This window comes from Pinus tabuliformis, chromosome 5_1, assembly GCF_031772625.1.
Source record: "Pinus tabuliformis cultivar Carrire ecotype Pingquan chromosome 5_1, CPIR1, whole genome shotgun sequence".
NCBI lineage: Eukaryota > Viridiplantae > Streptophyta > Pinopsida > Pinales > Pinaceae > Pinus > Pinus tabuliformis.
In genome coordinates, this window is record NC_142305.1 from 221,692,704 (window position 1) to 221,716,989 (window position 24,286).

Genomic DNA, 24,286 nt, shown 5'->3' on the forward strand with positions numbered 1-24,286 from the left:
AGCTCAGTTCTGTGCTTCATATCCTCTGGAAATCGCATCAGAATAATTTTTATTTGTGCTTACAGGGGATTTTGTGGATAAAGATAGGCAGGGAGGCAAGTGCTATTTCATACCCTATAGCATCATTAATGCACCTACCTGACACCATATTGACGTTACCCGAGAGCCGATCATGAGGATGCATCCATGCATCCACATCTCATCACTCAGCTGCGGCAATGCCCATTCCTGCCCGCGTCAGGCGCCGATGTCCCTGCCCCCTGCCCGCCTCATTTGACAGCAATCTTCCAATGGTCAAACATTTTCCGGCTTCCAACACTTTCACGGCTCTCCACTATTTCCCGGCAGCTCCGCAGCTCTGACTCCCGCATTAATGCACTTCGAGACGCGGCAACAGTCCCTCTATTTCAAATTTCAAATTTGAGTTTTGAGCGCGGAGAAAAGCGTTACGTGAATGCCAAGCCCGGGAAGTTGGCTTCCTAATGTGTTTCTTCCTTTTTCTGTAAAGCTTAAGCGGCACATAAAGGCAGCAGAGCTGATGCTGGACAATCCTCAGCATTTCGTCCGTTATGCCAACGACCTGCAGATTGGGCGTCGGATCAATCCTCTGACGGCAGACGAAGAATTGGATTTGGGGCATCTCTATTTTCTTCTGTCAATGACCAATCTTCATTCTGTGCAACAGACATGGCCTCAATCGCATTCAAAGCCAATTCCGCCATGAAAGCTGCAGCCAGACGCAGCTCCGGCGCCAAAATTCTCCCCGTATTTGGAGACCTCCTCATGCGTCCCCTGCCGCCAGAAATGAAAACGGACGACCATCTAGAAGATATTTCGTCTCCAGAGAACTTTGTCCTGTCGAAGCTAAATTTGGAGGACGTTCCAGAGTGGTCCATGGTTGTTCAACGCCTGAGATTGAGCGCGTTCAGGTACTGGAAGCCAAAGTTGGAGACCATTACCGAGTTCCGGCCGAAGCTTCGGGATCTCTTGCAGTCGAATATTGAACAGTTTTGCTAGCATCAATATTCAATGCAGACCAGCCGGAACAGATTCAGGGACTACCTGTATTACAATACTAAATCTAGTTGTAGTCTGTAATCTGTATAGATCTGTTGTGCTTCTGGGAAAGAATGATCTTCTTTTCCCTAAAACTCAATCAATTATATTTTGTTGTTTTCTAAATAATATAGTTCTGAGAAACCACACATGCTCTGCAACCATCTAACTACATTTCCAGTTGAATGGTGTGTATGAACGGATTTGATTTACCAGAATCGTTTCTAATAAACAATGTCACAATTCAAAGGGTTGGCTTAATACTCATTGTTATTGAATATTTAGTGAATTCTTTAAACGCACAGAGTTGGTTTCAGAGATTCCTTTTATGTATAAAAGTTTCACAGTCAAATTTTAAGCTATTTTAGAAAATTTCCAGAGAAATTTTCCAGGGAGTTGGTATGAATATTTTTTATGTATAAGTTTCAGTTTTTTTTCAATGAATAGTATATATTAATTTTATTTTTATATTTAATTTAGGGTTTCAATATATAATAATATTAAATTTATGTATTTATGAGGTGTAGATCAATTGGTTTGTGTGGAGTTTAATTCTCAAACTTATGCACCAATAAAGTGTAGACTAATTGATACCTTTTTGTTATGACTTCTGACTCCCACCCCTTTGTTATGATCTCTCAATCCTACTCCAAATGTTTTATTGTGGAACAATATACAAACAAAATTATGGAACCCCTTTTGTTATGATCTCCCACTCCCACCCCTTTATTATGATCTCTCACTCCCACTTCAAATGCTTTATTGTGGAACAAGATACAAACAAAATTTTGGAACTTTATTTGTGGTATGATAGGCATAAGTCTCTTGTCTCATAGGAACCTCTCATAGGCAACTACAAACACTAAACCCCACTTTGTTATGATCCATGCAGAATCTCATAGATAGCTATAGACACTAAACACCCCTTTGTTACGATCTCACTCCCACTCCAAATGCTTTATTGTGGAACAAGATACAAACAAAATTATGGAACCCCTTTTGTTACAATCTCACTCCCACCCCTTTGATATGATCTCTCACTCCCACTCCAAATGTTTTATTGTGGAACAAGATACAAATGAAATTATGGAAGCCAAACCCCACTTTGTTATGATCCCTCACTTCCACTCCCAATGCTTTATTGTGCAACAAGATACAATCAAAATGAACATAACTCTTTTCTTTGTAGTGACTTGGTTATAACACGACCCTCTAGTCAACTAGAGGTTTGACTCCAACTCTCAATTAGAGTTACTACTTCAACACTTTTAGAGTCTTCTTCATAGTGTTCATGTGGCTAGCCATTTTTCCATGAGTAACTAGTGTTGAAATCACTATAGGTTAGCTTTCAAGAAGCATAAACTTTGCATCGGAACCCCCTTCATGTCACAATTAGAAAGATATCTCACTTTACATAAAAACCCCCTTCATGACACAATTGGAAAGATATCTCATTGTTAAATGAGATCATGAACTTTCCTTAAAAAAAAACATCATTTAAAGCATCAAAATGCTTTTAAAAAGTTTAAGACAATAATTCTTCAAACTAAAGCACTACCTATAAATTCATTCCAATTTTCTACTCATAAAACATCAAAATAAATAAAAAATAATATAATAATTCTATTTGCATCGTATATAACATTCCTATAAAATTTTATTTATTTTTCTTTATTTTATCAAAATTAAATTTATTTATGTTTATTATTATATTATATATAAAATTATATATATTTTTAAAATAAAATTTAAATATTTTTATATTTTTATTAAAATCTAATAGTAAAATTTCTTAAATAATTGTTTTCATTATTTAAAATTAATTTTAAATACATAAACAAAGTTAAAAGTGTCCAAACACTTAATTTTAATTTAGATTTAATAATTTTCCATTGAACTTCACATTATTAAAATTGATTACAAATTTATTGTTTCTATTTCAAACAATCATGATATTTGTCTATGCTTGGGTTTTGACTCTTTCTAGACAAAATGATGAGAGTGATTTTATGTTTATTGTGAGGGTATTTGGGACACCCACAAAATTATACATTTATGGTCTAATATTTCAATACCAAAATATTACATCATCTTATATTATTTTGATAGTGAAAGAAATCGAATACCCCATCTTATATTATTTTGATAGGGAAAGAAATTGAATAAATGTGGTTTTTATTTTTATATGGAGGAATTTTTCATTTTATTTATATTCTGAATAATTTGAAAAATAAATTAGAGAAAGATTTTGGCGAAAATCACATGCAATATCATTTGTCGACGCGTTTCGAACCAACCAGTGTGGTTCATCGTCAGGACAAGTTGGAGAACCAGATCCAGCTTAGCATGTTATATAGACCGAGCAGAGCCTCTAACGACTAGTTTGACCAACCGTTAAAATTGACTAATGGACCAGGATCAAAATAGTTTATTAATAAATATTTAAAAATTTTAGGTCAATTATTTTTAAATATTAAAAATTAAAGGTCAATTATTTATTTTTTAAAGACAATTAGTTACAACGGACCGCTTCTATGAAAAAATTAAGAGTTAAAAATAAAATAACTAAGTGAATAAAAATAAAATAATAATAACAAATTAAATAAATAAATAAATACAAAAACACGAAATAAATAAAAATAATAAAAATAAAATAAAAATAATAATAAAATAATAATAATTAAAAATTAAATAAGAGTAAAATGTGAATAAACATAACTAAATAAATAAAAATAACAATAACAATAAAATAAATAAATAAATGGATAAAATAAAAATAAGAAAAAAACATAATATAAAAAAAAAAAAAAAAAAAAAAAATTAAAAATAAGAAAAATAATAAATAAATAAATAAACCTAAAAATAAAAATAAAATAAAAAATAATAACTAAATCAATAAATAATAATAAATCAATAATTAAAATAAAAAGATAAAAACTAAATAAAAGGAAAATTAGATGTATAGAGTAACGTATAAAGTTAAAAAATATTTTAAAAATTGTGTGTAATAAAGAAAAATAAAGGATGATAGATTCGAAATATAAGCAGAAAGGAAATTAGTTACACGGAGGCCCCTGAATAAAATAATCAATAAAAATAATAGGAGAGGCGATTAGAAAATATAAATAAATAAACAAATCAATAAAATAATAATAACAATAATAAAATAAATAAATAAGCGAAAATAACAATAAAAGAAACCAAAAACCAAAGAGGACAAAAAAACGACTAGGAGGAGAGGGCTGGGACCCAACACCTACTCACTTTCCAACCATCATCTCTATTGAGATTGCTTGGTCTCTTTTCGATCTCAAGCGCTTCCCTGAATTTTCGATGATGGAAATGCGGAACCTTAGCAATAACACTGGCTTCTTCGATAAAATTATAATATTAATGATAAATTATAGTTATATAAAATTTTATAATATTGATGATAAACTATAGTTATATAATTTACTAATATTAAGAAGATCTATAATTTACTAATATTAAGAAGATAAGAAATTAATTAGAAGGATTAATTATATTTATATAAACAAGTAATAGTTATTTATATAATCAAAAAAATATTATAATTTTATTTGTGTTAGAAAATTGGAAAGAAAAACATGAATTGAATTAATTAGCAGTTTATAGGTGAACAAGTTACACCTGGAGACTGCACAATCTGGAGCGTATACTCTCCCATTCAATTAACCAAAGATAATACAATAAATACAACTCAAAAGAATAGGGAGGTGAGAACCAACTCCTATAACCTAGGAACTAATCCTAACTTAAGGAGTTACGTTACAACCATGTAACCATTTCTCCATTAATACAATATAATTAATTATTTTCAACTCCCCCCTTTAATGGCGAAAGGATTATCTTGAAGTCCTGACATCCCCCTAAACAATTCAAACTTCACTTTCCCAAGAGGCTTAGTAAAAATATCAGCCACATTGTCACATGTTTTACAATATTCAACAAAAATTTCTTTTGAATGGACCTTTTCTCTAACAAAGTGAAACTGAGTATCTATGTGTTTCGTGTTCTTATAAAACATTGGGTTGTTCGCCAGCTTGATGGAACTCTGGTTGTCACAATTAATGATAGTCGCTTCTTTCTGCTCTTCTCCTGCATCATGGAGAAGCCTCCTCAACTAGATAGCTTCACATGTTGCTGCATATAATGCTTTGTACTCAGCTTCAGCTGAAGATAAGGACACAATGCTCTACTTCTTATTGCTCCATGCTACGACCCCAGATCCAATACTGAATGTATAACTCGTGATAGATCATTGATCATCCAAGTTACCTGCCCAATTAGAGTCTGAAAAACCTGCTAAAGTAACATCAGATGTATCAGTGTATAAAATACCATAATCACTAGTACCATGTAGATACCTCAGTACACTCTTTGTTGTGACCCAATGACTTTCAAGAGGTTTAGACATAAACTGGCTCAACACACTAACAACATATGCTAAGTCTGGTCTAGTTGTAGTCAGATATATCAGACTACCAACTAGATGCCTGTACAAAGTAGCATTTGCCTCCTTAGAACTGTCGACAATGCACAATTTCACGTTCTGCTGCAAAGGTACTGATGTTATCTTACACTGTTCCATTCTGAACTTTTTGAGCATCCCTCTGACATACTTCCCTTGAGTAAGGAAAGTCTGCCCAAAGTCTCTCCACACTTCCAGACCTAGACAATAATGTAAACTTCTGATATCTTTCATCGCAAAAACCTGTGACATTTGCAATTTGATTTATTTGATTAATGCATCTACATTGCCTGTTATAATCATGTCATCCACATACAAAGAAATCAAAATTATTTTCCCTTGTTCATCATACATGGTATATAGATTTGGATCATTCTTATTCCTATGAAAACCATGTTGTAAGAAAAATGAATCAATATTCTCGTACCAAGACTTGGGTGCCTGTTTTAAACCATAAAGGGCCTTTTTCAATCTACAAACTAAATGCTCCTGCCCTTGTTTAACAAACCCTTCAGGATGCATCAACTAAACCTCTTCCTTTAAATCACCATTTGGAAATGCATACTTGACATCTAATTGGTGTAGCTTCCATTGATGTTTTGTAGCTACAGCAATTAACATTCTAATAGTATTCAGTTTGGCTACCAGAGCAAAGGTTTCTTCATAGTCAGTTCCCTCTTTCTGTGAATAACCCTATGCTACTAGTCTAGCTTTAAACTTTTTTATGCTCCCATTTGCATTAAATTTAGGTTTGTAAAGCCACTTGCAACCTATGGGTATTTTTCCTTCAAGAAATTCAACTAGTTCCCAAGTATTATTTATGATAATAGTTTCAAATTCTTCATTCATTGCAGCCCTCCACTCATGAGATTAACTAGCTTCTTTATAATTTGCAGGCTCTATAACATTTAAAATGTTTAACATTAAAGCATAGTCTCTCAATCTGGCTGGTAGTTGAGTCTGACTACCTGGTCTTCTCGGTAAGAGACTCACCTCAAATCTTTCTACTTCAGATCTTAACAAGCTCGACTTACTGATTGCATCACCTGCCTGCTGTTGAATGTCCTCACTGCTTTCTTCCATCAACAATGGAATGTTCCACTCTTCAAGGCTATGCTCCTTATTTCCTTCCTCAGCATGCTCATGAAATAGCACATCTCGACTTGCAAAAACTTTACGAGTCAATGGATTAAACAATTTATAAGCTTTAAACTCAGTGAAGTATCCTACTAAGATGAATTTTGTGGCCTTAGGATCTAACTTCTTCTTATCATCCTTTGGAATATGGGCAAAGGATTTGGACCCAAAAACCCTTAAATGATTCACTATGGGCTTATATCCATAAAGTGCTTCAAAAGCAGTTTTAAAATTGAGACATTTAGTTGGACTCCTAGTTTTCATGTATACTGCAGTGTTGATGACTTCAGCCCAAAAACCATTAGATAGACCCTTACCTTGAAGCATACTTCGTGCGCACTCCACAAGGGTTCTGTTTTTTCGTTTAACAACTCCATTCTATTGCAGAGTGTAAGGTACTTTGTACTGTTGAATAATCCCATGATTCCTACAAAATTTCATGAACTTTCCCAACTTGTATTCTCCCCCTTGATCAAAGTGAAGAATATTGATGAATTTCCCTGTCCTTTTTTCCATCTTATTCTTGAATTCATTAAAGCATTGAAATGTCTGACTCTTATTTCTAATCAAATATACCCAAGAGAATCTAGTGCAATCATGAGTAAAGAGTAGAAAATAATATGCACCACCTAGCGACCCAGTCTGCATAGGTCCGCATATATCTGTATGCAGAAGCTCCTCCCAATCTGAATTATCATAATGAAACAAGCATTGATAATTTAGAGAATTTCTCATACAATGTTGAATCAACCAATGTACGCCAAGATAGTGCATTCTCTGAACACGATGAGATGAAACGTGTTAACTCATCAACTCTTGAGAAATTGAGATCCATAATACTTACAAATTTGGAACAGGCATATGCATTGAACAACTTGGTTGACAAAGCATGTCAAGAATACAACAAAATGTTTTTCAATACTATAACTCCATCCAAGATCACCACCAAGAGAAAACATAGTTTCTTGAGTCCAGTAAATAAAAAGAGGCGGTGTGGTCGCAAGTCAAAATCAGGGACAGATATTCTACAATTTGAAAGGGTTGGACGAGTTCATGCAAGGAAAAAAAGAATGGATGAACAATTGGAGTCATCTTCTCAAAAACAAGAAAATGTGGACCACGCGCCTGAGATAATTCAAGATTCTATAAACATTTAATAAACATGTACTTGTTATTTAACCTCTTTAACCTTTATTGAAACTGTGCATATACGGAAACTGTGCATATACGGAAGATGTGCACATATACGGAAACTGGGCATATATGGAAGATATGTGCGTGTCTTCCATGTATGCATAGTTTCCGTATATGCACAAATTCTGCATATACAGAAGACACACGCACATCTTCCATATATGCACAATTTTCGTATATGAGCAGTTTCTATAACATAAACGAAGATGTGTACAAATTCCATATACAGAAATTGCGCATATACGGAAACTGTGCATATAGGGAAGATGTGCACATATACGGAAACTGGGCATATACGGAAGACATGCAAATGTCTTCCGTATATCCCTAACTTTCCTGTATGTACATACCTTCTGTATGTGCATACCTTTTGTATATGCAGGTTGTTCATGTATCTGCATCGCAGATGCGCAAATTCCATATACAGAAATTGGGCATATACGGAAATTGTGCATATACGGAAGACACGCGCATAGCTTCCATATATGCACAGTTTCCGTACATGCGCAATTTCTGTATATTGAATTTGCGCGTATACAATGCAGATACACTAACGACGTGCATAATCGAAAGGCATGCGCACATCTTCCGTATATATCCAGTTTCCGTATATGCGCACATCTTCCGTATATGCTCAGTTTCCGTATATGCCCAGTTTCCATATATGCGCACATCTTCCGTATATGCCCAGTTTCCGTATATGCCCACATCTTCCGTATATGCCCAGTTTCCGTATATGCCCACATCTTCCGTATATGCCCAGTTTCCGTATATGCCCAGTTTCTGTATATGCGCACATCTTCCGTATATGCCCAGTTTCCGTATATGCGCACATCTTCCGTATATTCCTAGTTTCCGTATATGCGCACATCTTCTGTATATGCCCAGTTTCCGTATATGCGCACATCTTCCGTATATGCCCAGTTTCCGTATATGCGCACATCTTCCGTATATGCCTAGTTTCCGTATATGCGCACATCTTCCGTATATGCCCAGTTTCCGTATATGCACACATCTTTCGTATATGCGCACATCTTCTGTATATGCCAGTTTCCGTATATGCGCACATCTTTCGTATATGCCCAGTTTCCGTATATGCGCACATCTTTCGTATATGCCCAGTTTCCATATATGCACACATCTTCCGTATATGCCCAGTTTCCGTATATGCGCACATCTTCCGTATATGCCCAGTTTCCGTATATGCCCAGTTTCCATATATGCGCACATCTTCCGTACATGCCCAGTTTCCGTATATGCACACATCTTTCGTACCATACTATAAATATATTTCTTATTTTCATAGATGACACAAATGGTAACCACATTTTTCAAATATTGTTTTCTCTTAATAACATTTAATTCAATAATTTAAAAATTGTGAAAATTTCCTGGAGTTTTATTAATGAGAAAACCATGGGAATTAATTTTAATATATTTATTGGATGTTTGTTGACCATTAATAGGGATAATGACTATCTTATCTTAGTTGTGGATCACTTCAATGAAATTATCATGATGATACCATATAAAAAAAATACTTTTAGTCCATTATGTATAAAAATATACTTTTAATGCATTACGTCAAATACTTATTCTATGATAAGGTGTGGATGTATTTATGTTTACCATTAATAACTATAACATGATTATGAGAGTAGATGACACAACTAGATTTCACCAACATTGTTGTCATTAAATAACACCAATAAGAAGAAGTGTATCACATGTGAGAAATACCATTACACCAAATACTAATAATAAAAAATATAAGAAAGAAAAAAAAATGGTTTGAAGAACTTGCTCCACAAGTAGGAATGACTTAAAAGTCTTAAAAACGTGGACAAATCAATGTTCAAAACGGTATTTAAATGTGTAATTATATTTTATTTTTACTAATAGAAGGATGATACGAGTTAAGGGGAACACCCTATCGATTTAGATGAAAGAGGGATACTAAATCTGTAACTTGTACTCCAAATTGATTCAATGGGTAGTGAGGATTTATTACACTAATTAAAATACTAAACATGGCAATGATCTATTTGAGGTCTTATGTAATAAAAATTTATTTATAAGAAATATCAAATGATTAAAAATAAATATTATTGTTGAAAATATGAATCGATATACAAAATATCTAATCATAAACTTACTTCTATACATCACTCTCATAATAGATCCTTGCCTCTAAATCTTGAGGGAAAAAGAGTAGCTCATGCTATATGGGGTCATTTTCCTACCTTTCTCAAATTTTGTTTGTGTATGACCAATTGCACTTAACTTTAATGGATAAGAGGTTTTAAGATGACCATCAGTAACGAGGACAAATAACTTAGTATCATATTATATTGAAGATGCTTAATATGGTGATAAGAGTAAATATTGCTCAATACACATACTAGGAATCATATGATTAGTAATTCCATCCCACATAAATGCAAAATATAGTTGTAACAAAGAAGATAAATTTTCTTATAGAGAATGTTCAAGTTGAAAAAGCTCAAACAATCCGATTCATGGCTTTCCTCAATGATTTCTACTTGCATTTCCGCTCACAAATAGTCATGAAAAGTGTGGATTTAGATTGTGATATGAAATATATATATAATATACACAATTATAATCCCCTTATTCTTGTTGCCAAAGATTTTTATTAACTATATCTATAAGGTCATCAGAATTATTACTATTTATTTTTGTTGTTTAACTATGATTGTGGCATAGATCCGAATTTTGGTAGGATTTGTTTCTAACAGTTGTTGGAGATCTATAATGTTTAGCAACCATTTATGTTGTTGATTGTTTGTCATCCACAATCTTAAGTGGGTTCTGTTTGTACATGTTTGAGAAGAAAACACTACAACAAAATTGGTGACTCCACTGGAATTATACTTCAGATCCAGAAACCTTGGTGACCTTCAGTTTTCAGCTTAGAGTTTCATCTTTTTTAAGTCTCGTAATGTTTCCTAGCTTTTTAATCTTATATATGTTAAAATTTTTAGTTTCACAAGCTTTCTGCTCTTTTCCGCAGGTCACAGGAACTAGCTGCGACAGAGATGACAATTTTTTCCGAGATTCTCTGAATGAGAATCAAGGAGCAGAAATTGCACTTTTTAGCCCAACAAGTGGAAACTAAAGTCTAGGGCGCACCTTTTAGCCCAAAAAGTGCAATCTCACTTGAAAACAAGTTAGTACTTGTGATTTTTGGGTTTCTGGTTTTTTTCCGTATATGCCCAGTTTCCGTATATGCACACATCTTCCGTATATGGCCAGTTTCCGTATATGCGCACATCATCCGTATATGCTCAGTTTCCGTATATGCGCACATCTTCCGTATATGCCCAGTTTCCGTATATGCGCACATCTTCCGTATATGCCCAGTTTCCGTATGTGCGCACATCTTCCGTATATGCCCAGTTTTCGTATATGCGCACATCTTCTGTATATGCAAATGACATACACATCTTCCGTATATGCCCAGTTTCCGTATATGCACAAATCTTCCGTATATGCCCAGTTTCGGTATATGCACACATCTTCCGTATATGCCCAATTTCCGTATATGCGCACATCTTCCGTATATGCCCAGTTTCCATATATGCGCACATCTTCCGTATATGCCCAGTTTCCGTATATGCACACATCTTCCGTATATGCAAATGACATACACATCTTCCGTATATGCCCAGTTTCCGTATATGCACACATCTTCCGTATATGCCCAGTTTCCGTATATGCGCACATCTTCCATATATGCCCAGTTTCCGTATATGCACACATCTTTCGTATATGCCCAGTTTCCGTATATGCGCAGTTTTTGTATATGCACACATCTTCCGTATATGCCCAGTTTCTGTATATGCACAGTTTCCGTATATGCGCACATCTTCCGTATATGCCCAGTTTCCGTATATGCGCACATCTTCCGTATATGCCCAATTTCCGTATATGCACACATCTTTCGTATATGCCCAGTTTCCGTATATGCGCAGTTTTTGTATATGCACACATCTTCCATATATACCCAGTTTCCATATATGCACAGTTTCCATATATGCGCACATCTTCCGTATATGCGCAGTTTTTGTATATGCACACATCTTCCGTATATGCCCAGTTTCCGTATATGCGCACATCTTCCGTATATGCCCAGTTTCCGTATATGCACACATCTTCCGTATATGCCCAGTTTCCGTATAAACTGTCATCAGAACCCATCAACAACCAAAACCACCTATGACTTCAAATATCATAGCTCAAATTGTATACGCTACTACAATGAACCAAACCTGCATACATACGTGCTTACACCAAAGCCAACCCGCGTACAGATCTATAAATATTCAAACATGACTTGCAGCGATTTCAAACTCAAGTTATACCCAGTTCAGATCATTACAAGCGTCAGTATACAGATCTAGAATAAGCATAATCAAATATATAGAGATTGTTCATTTCAAACCATTTGATCCCGATCTATCCTTAGATCTTGTTTTCCATCAACCGATGAGATCCCTCTTTAGCTCAGATCCAGATTTGCACCATAACCCAATCACAGTATTCCAGATCTAGCACTTTATCAGATATTCAATAATTCATATGATACTTTGCCAAATGATCTCCTTCCTCTTTTATAGCCTTAGTCCTTTCTCAATACCACGGTCCAAAACCATAGGATCAAAAAACTGTTGGACTAATACCATGAACCAACCATCAAAGTGCGTGAGATCAACACTTTTGGATGCAATACCATGGACCAAAACCATAGGATCAAAAACTGTCGGACTAATACCATGAACCAACCATGAAAGTGCATGAGATCAACACTTTTGGATGCAATACCACGGACCAAAACCATAGGATCAAAAACTGTCGAACTAATACCATGAACCAACCATGAAAGTGTGTGAACTTTTCTCTTGCATGAAGGAACTTTTCTCTGCATGAAAGTGCGTGAACTTTTCTCTACATGAAATAAACTTTTCTCTGCATAAAAGTGCGTGAACTTTTCTCTACATGAAATAAACTCTTCTCTGCATAACAGTGCGTGAACTTTTCTCTACATGAAATAAAATTTTCTCTACATAAAAGTGCGTGAACTTTTCTCTACATGGAATAAACGTTTCTCTGCATAAAAGTGCGTGAACTTTTCTCTACATGGAATAAACTTTTCTCTGCATAAAAGTGCGTGAACTTTTCTCTACATGAAGGAAACTTTGTTGCACTATAATTTATCAAATAAATTTGTTGCACTATAATTTATCATTTGTGTGATTTTCCATCAAGGACAACACTTGTCTCATAATGCCAACACACTTTGTCTATGCAGCAACTGAAATGATCCTGTTTTGACCAGTTTTGAGCAGTTTTTCATGGAGAACTTCTGGGAGAAGCTGTAATCAGTTGACCTTGTTCCTTTAGGGGTTAGAACAACACTTTTAGGGACTTAGGAGCCCTTGGTTTATGGACATTTCATGCTTGGGGTTGCAGTGCCCAAAAATGTCTATAACAGTTGCCCCCTAAAGCATGAGGTCGTTAATCTTTTGATGTCGAGTGAAATGCTTTATTATGAGGAAGATGTGCGCATATACGGAAGATGTGCGCATATATGGAAGATGTGCGCATATACGGAAACTGGGCATATACGGAAGATGTGTGCATATACGGAAACTGGGCATATACGGAAGATGTGTGCATATAGGGAAACTGGGCATATACGGAAGATGTGTGCATATATGGAAACTGGGCATATACGGAAGATGTGCGCATATACAAAAACTGGGCATATACGGAAGATGTGCGCATATACGGAAACTGGACATATACGGAAGATGTGCGCATATACGGAAACTGGGCATATACGGAAGATGTGCACATATACGGAAACTGGGCATATACGAAAGATGTGCGCATATATGGAAACTGGGCATATACGGAAGATGTTTGAATATACGGAAACTGTGCATATACGGAAGATGTGTGCATATACGGAAACTGGGCATATACGGAAGATGTGCACATATACGGAAACTGTGCATATACGGAAGATCTGCGCATATACGGAAACTGGGCATATACGGAAGATGTGCGCATATACGGAAACTGGGCATATACGGAAGATGTGTGCATATACGGAAACTGGGCATATACATAAGATGTGTGCATATACGGAAGATGTGGGCATATACGGAAACTGGGCATATACGGAAGATGTGTGCATATACGGAAACTGGGCATATACGGAAGTTGTGCACATATACGGAAACTGGGCCTATAGGGAAGATGTGCGCATATACGGAAACTGGGCATATACGGAAGATGTGCGCATATACGGAAACTGGGAAACTGGGCATATACGGAAGATGTGTGCATATACGGAAGATGTGCGCATATACGGAAACTGGGCATATACGGAAGATGTGTGCATATACGGAAGATGTGGGCATATACAGAAACTGGGCATATACGAAAGATGTGGGCATATACAGAAACTGGGCATATACGGAAGATGTGGGCATATACGGAAGATGTGTGCATATACGGAAACTGGGCATATACGGAAGATGTGCGCATATACGGAAACTGGGCATATACAGAAGATGTGCGCATATACGGAAACTGGGCATATACGGAAGATGTGTGCATATACGGAAACTGGGCATATACGGAAGATGTGTGCATATACGGAATATGTCTGCATATATGGAAACTGGGCATATACGGAAGATGTGCGCATATACAGAAACTGGGCATATACGGAAGATGTGCACATATACGGAAACTGAGCATATACGGAAGATGTGCGCATATACGGAAACTGGGCATATATGGAGATGTGCGCATATACGGAAACTGGACATATACGGAAGATATGCGCACATCTTCCGTATATGCCCAGTTTCCGTATATGCGCACATCTTCCGTATATGCCCAGTTTCCGTATATGCGCACAGCTTCCATATATGCCCAGTTTCCGTATATGCGCACAGCTTCCGTATATGCCCAGTTTCCGTATATGCGCACATCTTCCGTATATGCCCAGTTTCCGTATATGCGCACATCTTCTGTATATGCCCAGTTTCCGTATATGCGCAGTTTTTGTATATGCACACATCTTCCGTATATGCCCAGTTTCCGTATATGCGCACATCTTCCGTATATGTCCAGTTTCCGTATATGCGCATAGTTTCCATATATGCGCAATTTCTGTATATGGAATTTGTACACATCTTCAGAAGATGTGCGCATATACGGAAACTGGGCATATACGGAAGATGTGCGCATATACGGAAACTGGGCATATACGGAAGATGTGCGCATATACGGAAACTGAGCATATACGGAAGATGTGCGCATATACGGAAACTGGGCATATACGGAAGATGTACGCATATACGGAAACATAGGTTTTTGAAGGTGTCCATGCCCAACCTAAGCCAAGGAATAGCTGATGGGAACAAATTACATCAAGCATGAAAGCAAACATGAAGAGCTTTGTTGGCTGACCCTTGGGCAGATGTCGGGCTTTTGTTACTTACCCCTTCAGCTAGAGAGCCAACATGTCGGACCAATTCAAAGGTCTTCCTTCATTTGCCGGTTGATCCAACACAATCACCCAATTTTGCAAGAATATTTTTGTACTCTTGGTCATACAAGCGACATGCGAAGATGACCAAGAACTAATAAGCCTTCAACAATGTCTTTGTCTTGTATACTTGGTTAGGTGTCATCTTAAACTTAGGTAACTCTCTCACCCAGCTCTTCAAGATGTCTCTTGAGTTCATGATGTTGCTAGGATGGGTGAAGAGTGCATCCATTGTATTCACTGGTTATGGTAAGCAATACATCTCCTGAAATTTATTAGCCCTGAAGGTAGCAAGTTATGTTCCACTGACACTGTTCAATACCATTGTCTCTGAATCAATATGCGAGACAATCCAGTTAATCATGTCCGCACATGGAAATGCAGGATACATGCATGCAACCCGGTATAAGCTAGACTTGTGTATGTTGAAATAGACTCTAAGGTCCTTTAGATTCTCCTCAAAAGTGACTAAAATATTTCATTTATGTCCTACCATGTAATATTGATCTCCTTGTCTATGAACAACTTAATGTCTTCATAGATAGGCAAGCTCAGAGGCACTTTCTCGACTACATCTCCAGTTGCGCTCTCAATGGCGTCCTTTGACCCTGCTCTCTTGGGAGCCATTGTACCTATACTGATGAGAGACTGATGAACACTTGTGATCCCTAGAGACATAGAAACACTTATGGAAAGCAAACTATTAGTTGAAAACCAAAAGCAACTTGAGGACTAACATGCAACACACCTAGGTGACTGACTAGAAAATTTGCGCAATTTTCTCTAAAGTGGTTGGGAGACTAACTGCCAGAACTACGTAGAGCACAACCTAGGCTGTTGGTGAGTTGACTGATTGCTAAAAATTCGCAAAGCATAGCCCAACTTGACCTGCTAACAACTAGAACTGCGCAATGCACAATTTTAGTCAGCATGACTGCAACATGAGAAAATTTCACTGCGCAATCCCGGGGGCCAGCTTAGGCACTATCTCTCATAATTGCGTAGAGCACATCTTGGGAGGCTAGTTTGAGGTAGGCTCTGCACAATTTCTGAGATCAAGGCAAGGCCTTCCATCCCAGAAATGCGTAGTGCAAGCTGGGCAAGGAAAGGTCTCGGCCAAGGTAGCTCATACCTGCCGACGGGCGACTGAAAAGAGCGAGTACTAAATGCATGTGCGAAGGTGGGTGTAAACATAAGTGAATGAACATGCATGCAATAAGTAAGTGCAAGATTCAATAAGAGGGAAAACAACAAAGTGTGTGGAGCGAGTCGCCACAATGACGACCGTCAGTGCAAAAACAATGTCATGCATGCGACAACAAGGAAATGCAATGAAAAACTCGAAACGATGCTTCTACAAGCTAACATGCATTAAAATAACAACAAGCATTCAATAAAACCAAGCAAACAACATTCACACAAACCGAAACAAAAAAAGCAACAGAAAATAAGAAAAATACATGAAAAGTGGACTTACCGAGAAAACCTACAATGAGTGTGTGGAAGGTTCCTAGATGCATTAGGAATGCCAGAGCTCCAAGATCAAAGTGAAGAATATGCTCTGAAGCATCGAATACATATTTTTAACAAGATCGAGGCTTATGACATGCATGCCACAATTCTAGGAAAAAGCGACACTTGGTGGGAGGTTTCTAAAATGACTTTTGCATGTAACCCCCAGTTGCTAAAAATAGATCCCTAAAATCAAGGGATGCTTTTTACTTTTTGATTTTTTCTTTCTTGGGAAAAATATGCCCATGCATACAAGGCAAGATTGCACAGTCCTAGAGGGAACCAGTCAACTTGTGGGCACATGCAATAGACATCAAGCCTTGGGATGCTTTTGCGCAATTTTTGGGTTGAGTGGCTATGGCTTCCCCTCATGCTCTGCACAATTTCTAGACTGATGCCAAGGCTGCCAGCCAGAACTGCGCAAATTCTGAGAGCAAGCCTGATGATGGTTTTCTCTAAGCAATTTTCTTGGGGAAGGCAACCTGCATGCTCTACTCAATTTTGGAGAGTAGTTGGCTACCATGTGCATTGCGTAATTCCAGAGAGTAAGGCTAGTTTCCCTCTAGTTCTGTGTAATTCTCCAAATCAACACAAGAACCGGTTGAAGACCAAGTCATAGGAAGTCAGCTTGTAGGTGAAAGGAAAACACGTTAGCAAACACAAGCTGATAAGCCAAAGAAACTCAACTAAAAGCATAAGTACCTAGGCAGTGCAAGACATGCTGCTAAGGATGATTAGTAGGGAGGCTCCAAAACAAAGCCAAATAGTTTTTTTGGAGGATGGTTGTAGTTGCTACAACATAGAGGGAACATCATGGGATCAAGAAGAACTAGAGAAGGAGTCTAGGAAAGAACCTTAAAGATAACAACCTAGTTCAAGTTCCATGAACCATTCACATTCCCTGTTCAAGATGGAAGTGAAGGACATCAAGACATATCAAGGTGAGATTGATGCCTTTGAAATTAAATCACCACTTGCAGTAGTTAGAAGTTTATTTTGGTGTCCATCACATAGAGGAAGATGAAGTTAGAAGTTTCTTCCTCATTTAAGGTATGAGGGATATTTGTAGTTGTTTAATGTTTAATATGGAGTTTAACATGTAACATGTATATTTATTTTCATATATATTTTCATATATATATATATATATATATATATATCGAGAGAGAGAGAGAGAGAGAGAGAGAGAGAGAGAGAGAGAGATGGTTTCTACTTCTGAATATGAGGGAGCATGTATTAACATTTTAATGTGAAAATTGTGAATCATAAATAAAATATTTGAATGCCAACATTCTATATATAAAATAAAAAGTGTTATTATTAGAACATTTTATGAGCATAAATTCTTCATATCTACTAAGAGTTAAGAGGAATCAATCTCGAGATGTGAACTTTTTTTCATGTTTTGCACTTAAAAAGAGGTTTGCATATTGATAGAATCGGTTGATTCTTACTATATCTAGAGTTAAGATGGATTTATGGTATTGAATCATGGTATTATAAAGATTCCTATTTATAGGTTAAAAATCACCATATTAAAATAGGGGTGAATCTCAATGATTAAAAAATATTAATATAAAAATAATTGAATATATTCCAACCACTTCATCAAGTATTACACAAATCATTGGTGGGTATTCTTGCACACAATGTATCACTCGTCATGGACACGACCAATGATGTGTACCATGTACCAAAAATTATACATGTAAGTGATACCCTGAGTACAACGTCGTCTTTTTTCCAAGAAGGCCATCCTCTCATGTATCCATAAAGTGTGCAGATGCGAAGTGCAAAGACTTGTGCCAAAATCAGTGTTGTGTTGAAAGCTTCCAAAAGTGCTTGTGGATTTTTCCAAATTTTAGCCTTACTTGTGGCATTGGAAACACGATTGGGAATCTACTAAGTTTCACTTGAATTTTGCATCTAAAGATGGACGAAGATGAGAAATATGACACTTTGTAGTAGGATGTTCAGTGATTTCATCCAAGCTTGTTGGTGTTACAAGCTTTGCAAAGGAGGATTTTCTATGCCTTCCCAACTTAGTCCTCTCATTAGTGATGAATTTACGTATTGCCTTTGACTATCTAAACAACAACAACAAGATAGTGTTTGGTAATAAGGCGGATCCCAAGGATGTCCCTTTGACTTACACTCCCCTTCTCATGAACCCAATCTAACCTACTTTCTATTACCTTGGTTTCAATGGAGTGAGTTGTTTTATTAATATTCTTTTAAATTTCATGTGTCAACTTCATGTTGATCATGGAGGAAATTGCACATCTATTTCATATGAAATTATAAAAAACACATAATAAGAATAATAAAACAACTTTTTCACATCAATATTTTAGAAAATTAACTCTTAAATGATAAACAATAATATCTTTTATTAAATAAAGAGTTAATTTTTTGTTTATACAAATACACTGTAACATTAATTTCATAAACCATAAGAGAAATAAATATGTTTATTAATGATTTCAAATTGAATGTGTTTTGGGATATTTTTTTATTTTTAATAAATCTAAGATTAAAGTAAATGTATATGAATAATTTTTTTCAAATTGAATGTGTTTTTGGGATATTTTTAGATTTTTAATAAATCTAAGATTAAAGTAAATGTATATGAATAAATTTTTTTAATTAAATTATAAATAGTTATATTTTTAAAATTTATAGAAATAATTATATTTTATGATTTTTATTGTCAAAATAAAAACAATTTTTATGAGAGTTTTAAAGTGAAATAGGGTATTGCTTATTTCTCAAAAATATTTTCAAAGAACTTGTAGTTTTTGTGACACTAAAAAGATTTTAAATGAAAAAAAAAAATCTTAAAAAAAAATTGAAGATAAATAAACAAATTCTCTTCAAATCTCCCAAGTATATAGAGGTTATATCTCATTTTCAAAAGATTGGTCACATGACCAATCCTCCTAACCTTTTAAGTCAACAAAATTATGGGGATTTTGAGACACTACCCTTAATATTTTCGTAACATAAAAATAATTTTCTAAGAAATTCTAATTGAACACTTAATTTGATAAACCAAATTGATTTGCAAAAGAAAATCTAATAATTTAAATCATTTCCTTAATGCACTAGTTTGACCTCAATGGATGTTAATCATCATAATCAAATATTAAATTTTTCTACTACGAAATTCATGAATGAGATTCGCTTGCTTTTAGGAAAAGAAATCCCCTCCACACAAGAATTTTATTAGTAAAATTTATGGAGAATTTGAACAACTAGCTTTTTATAGAAAAACACATATTCTTACCAATAGAAAACTCACTCCATACTTTTTACATAATGATTACATACACAATATTTATTATTTTATTACAATAATAATTTTATTTTAAAATCACAATTGAATTTAAAAACAAAATTCCAAACAACTAAAAATATTATTTTTTTACCATTAAAATTAAAAAATTTATATAATATTATTTTAAATTTGTTTGAAATTAAATATATAACCTCTTAGTAATACTAACGAAACATTAAACTTTCACTATAACCTCTTACTAACCCCATTAACTTTTCCATTGGAAAGTTGTGAAATTCCCTCTACTCGTAGTAAGGAAAGCCATACATCCTTCCATTTCGTGTTTGATTTGGGCACTAAAATGTCACATATGAATAACCTTGATATTATGCATATTGTAATATTACATGTCAAAATAGTTACTTACAAAATAATTGGATTGTTACTGGATTTTACCTTATGATTTTACAAAATAAGGCACACACGACCAAATATGATATTCCAACAAATTGCCAAAATCATCGAGGGACATATTACATTAACGCTCAACGACAAACCATTGGGCAAGTACACAATCCATAAATCTATGAAATAGAGTACAGGCATGCCACATGATGTTCCAAGACATGCAGGCAAAATGCTTCAAGTTTATTGCACAGGTTTTATTGAGTAAATGCCCAAATGTCTGAGCTTCACTGTGAAGTTTTATTGAACTTATGCACAAATCCGTAAACGAAATAGAAACCAAACCACTACCTTTGTCTCACCTCCACCGTCGAGATCACATGTTCCTTGTGTAAAATGGATCTGTATCAACTGGACAAAATTCTTGTCTAGTTCACTCGCTGTCTTCTAGTTTCTTCAACCTCCTTCCTCTTCGCTCTTCTGAAATATGCAAGGATTGCGGTTATTTATTTCTTCAACAAAGTTGCCTGTTACCAAGTTTGGGCTTTCGCTCCATATATTGCTCGCTATTTCTAGGTTATATTTGCAACAAACATAAGCTACAACTTCGTGAACCCATTCCATTAACTTATCCATCATATAATCTGGATCCTCCATTCTAGTATCTACCTAAAGATTGCCATTCTGATTCCACGGGAATATTTTCTCAAAATAATTTAACAGTGGGTAATCATTGGCAGGCAGCGGGAGGCTATGTTTGGTAGCAACCTGTAATTGATAGAAACGACAATTGCGCCTGCCGCATGGCCATTGCACATTCGCATGAAACCAACAACACTTGGCTAGAGAACCCTTAGTGAAAGAACCACCATGGAAATAGCTGGCAAAAGGCAAAAGGGCATCTGCATGCTCTCATTGCGATCCATTTGAATTCCAGGATGAAAGACCCTCCCAGTTCCATGGATAGCTCCACTCGCTTTGGTCGAGGCATTACCAGCAAAATTCAAATGGGCGCCGAGAAATAGCAAATTCAAACCACCCGCTGCAGATTTTAAATTTTCAGCGGTAAACTGCAGATTTTAAATTTTGAAATTTTGAGCGGTAAACTGCAGGTTGAAATTTTTTAAATTTACAGCTTACAAGCGCATTGGCCTCAAACAGGAGGCGGGCAGGAACGGGCATTGCCCCAGTTGAGTGATGAGATGTGGATGCATGGATGCATGCCCAGGAACGGCTCTCCGGGTGACGTCAATCTGGTGTCAGGTAGGTGCATTAATGATGCTATAGGGTATGAAATAGCATTTGCCTAGACAGAGACGGCGGCTAACCAGTTGCCCTTGTTTATATAATAATTAGTTTAAATATTTTAATTTTGAATTTTATTTTTATATTAATATTGAATTTTATTTTTTCGCTGTTTTATTTCAAATATAATTAAAATTTTAAGAAAAATAAAATAAAAAATAAAAATATTAGTTTTTAAAACTATAATGATTATTATATTTTTTAATAAATTTATATATTTAAATATATAATTTAAATAATATATAATTTAAAATATATACAAAATGATTATATAATCAAGTTTTTACAAATCCATATAAAAAAATGTTTTAATTTATGTCATGCTCATTTAATTTTGTTTTGCTCTCATCTAAGCTATTGAAAGCTAATTAAAATTATCATAATTATGTCAAAGGTGTTTCTCTCTACGGGATTTCCATATGCAAATATCGTTCACTTTATCGAATCAAAACGCTTAAATTTCGTCTTCTTTTATCCAATCATATTTAATCACGTGCCTCTTGTCGTCAGACTTGTAGCTCAATGGAGGACGCTCAATGGAGGACGTATGTGTACAGCTCCTGAGTTCCCCCGCATATTTTTCAATCCCCAAATCCAATCCTAAACCCCAAGTTGAACTTGTTTCACATTTTTGTGGTAGGAGGTCCACTAGATATGTGTCAAAAGTGCATTTTGGCGAACCCAAAATCTGTTCAGGAAAACATAGTAAACTTGCAGAGGTAGCTTTGGACCAGGCTCTCCACATTGACCCCAGGGACAATATTGCATCTCCGCTGACCTATTGGTCCCCCAAGATTTCTGCTTTTGAGGATTATGCTTATATTTTCAGGGAGCTTGGGAACAAAGCAGAATGCAAGAAGGCCATTGAATGCTTTGAGTGGGAAGTTTCTCATGAAAAGCGAAGGAATGAGCAAGGGAAACTATTGAGCATTCTGATTAGCATTTTGGGTCAACATGGGAGAGTGGGACTTACAATGAAAGTCTTTGATCAAGCCAAGAGAGAAATCTATGGCAACATTGTTTACACCTTCTCTGTTCTCATCAATGCTTATGGCCGCAATGGTATGTGCAAGGAAGCTATTTCTATCTTTGGGTCAATGAAGGGATCTGTTTGTAAGCCAAACCTTGTTTCTTATAATGATGTCATCGATGCCTTTTCTAACGAGAGTGTGGATTTCAAGCAAGCCTTAGAATCTTTTGATGAAATGATCCAGGAAGAAGTTCAACCTGGCCGAGTAACATTCAATTCTATGTTCTTTGTCTGTGTTCGAGGGGGGTTATGGGAAGAGGCTCATGGAATGTTTGAAGAATTTTTGTATCGAGGAAATGTTCCAGATATTTTCACTTAAAATTTCTAAAAATGCTTTGGAGATCATAGAAATTCCAGGAGAAAATGTGCACAACCTGTGGATTGCAAATAAATCAGCGTTTAAGCAAACAGAGGAGCATATGGATCAAGGACATGAAGTATCTAGATTTAGATTGAAAGAATTAATAACATTAATTAATTAGAAAACAAGGCCTATGCAAAATGAAGTTGAAGGTTCAACTTCAGACCCATAGGAAGTTGAATCTCTAGATCTAATAGATGAGCATTATAAGATTGTTGTCAAAAGGTATTCGAAGATGCGAGTAGTCTCTTTGATCGAACTAACAATCTACATTTATGATGGCAGTGAATCTCAACATGATGTTATTATGCAGCCTATCCAAGCTTTCTATGAAGCATGGGATTTCATGGACATTGCTTACCGTTTAGATAAGGAAGCAACATTTGTGAGTTTCACATCTGACAAAATCTTCGACACTATTGAAAACATTTGGAAGAAAGCAAATGTCAAAGAAATCCCACTCAAGGGTATAGGTTCAAAGAAAGAAAACGTCAAAGAAAGTCCATTGGAAACTGAATCTTGCATAGAATGTTAGGAAAAATAAACACCATCCCACCATAATTTAAATCACTAGATTTGCTTGCTGCAAAACAAAATGCGTTCGAAAGCATGGAAGCCATGAAATCAACAAAATCATCAATGGATAAAATCCACAATTTATAATGCTCATTGGGAAAAGTTATCAGTGTATGCATGATCAAGAGTCTAGACATAAAGTTTAATAGAAAATTGCAATAGATGGCAAAGAATGGAAAGGAAACAATTATGACGGTTCTTCCAACCCTACACTTGTTGCTCCCTCTGTATCATCGCTCGCAAGAAACCCAAACCACTCGAACAACGATGGTTGCAAAAACCTCGCAGATTCCAGTCTTAAGCTTTCGGTGTTTCTTTGCACCTCTCGATGCAATTGCTAGTTACATTGATGT

The 24,286-nt window shown here is 35.6% G+C and overlaps 1 protein-coding gene across 1 annotated transcript; it reads left to right on the top strand.

Annotated features, from left to right (window-relative positions):
* Window positions 1–720: 720 nt before the first annotated feature.
* Window positions 721–23,315, top strand: LOC149164209 (pentatricopeptide repeat-containing protein At2g18940, chloroplastic-like). The gene is made up of 3 exons (XM_089429403.1): window positions 721–929; window positions 21,797–21,924; window positions 22,663–23,315. Exons 1-3 carry the CDS (start codon window positions 721–723, stop codon window positions 23,313–23,315), a joined length of 990 nt encoding a protein of 329 aa, XP_089285529.1.
* Window positions 23,316–24,286: the final 971 nt, after the last annotated feature.

Coding starts and splice junctions, on each gene's coding strand:
- LOC149164209 (XM_089429403.1), top strand. CDS start 721: ATGAAAGCTGCAGCCAGACGCAGCTCCGGCGCCAAAATTCTCCCCGTA. Junction 930..21,796: donor CTGAGATTGAGCGCGTTCAG/GTACTGGAAGCC, acceptor TTAAATTTACAG/CTTACAAGCGCATTGGCCTC. Junction 21,925..22,662: donor TGACGTCAATCTGGTGTCAG/GTAGGTGCATTA, acceptor AAATCTGTTCAG/GAAAACATAGTAAACTTGCA.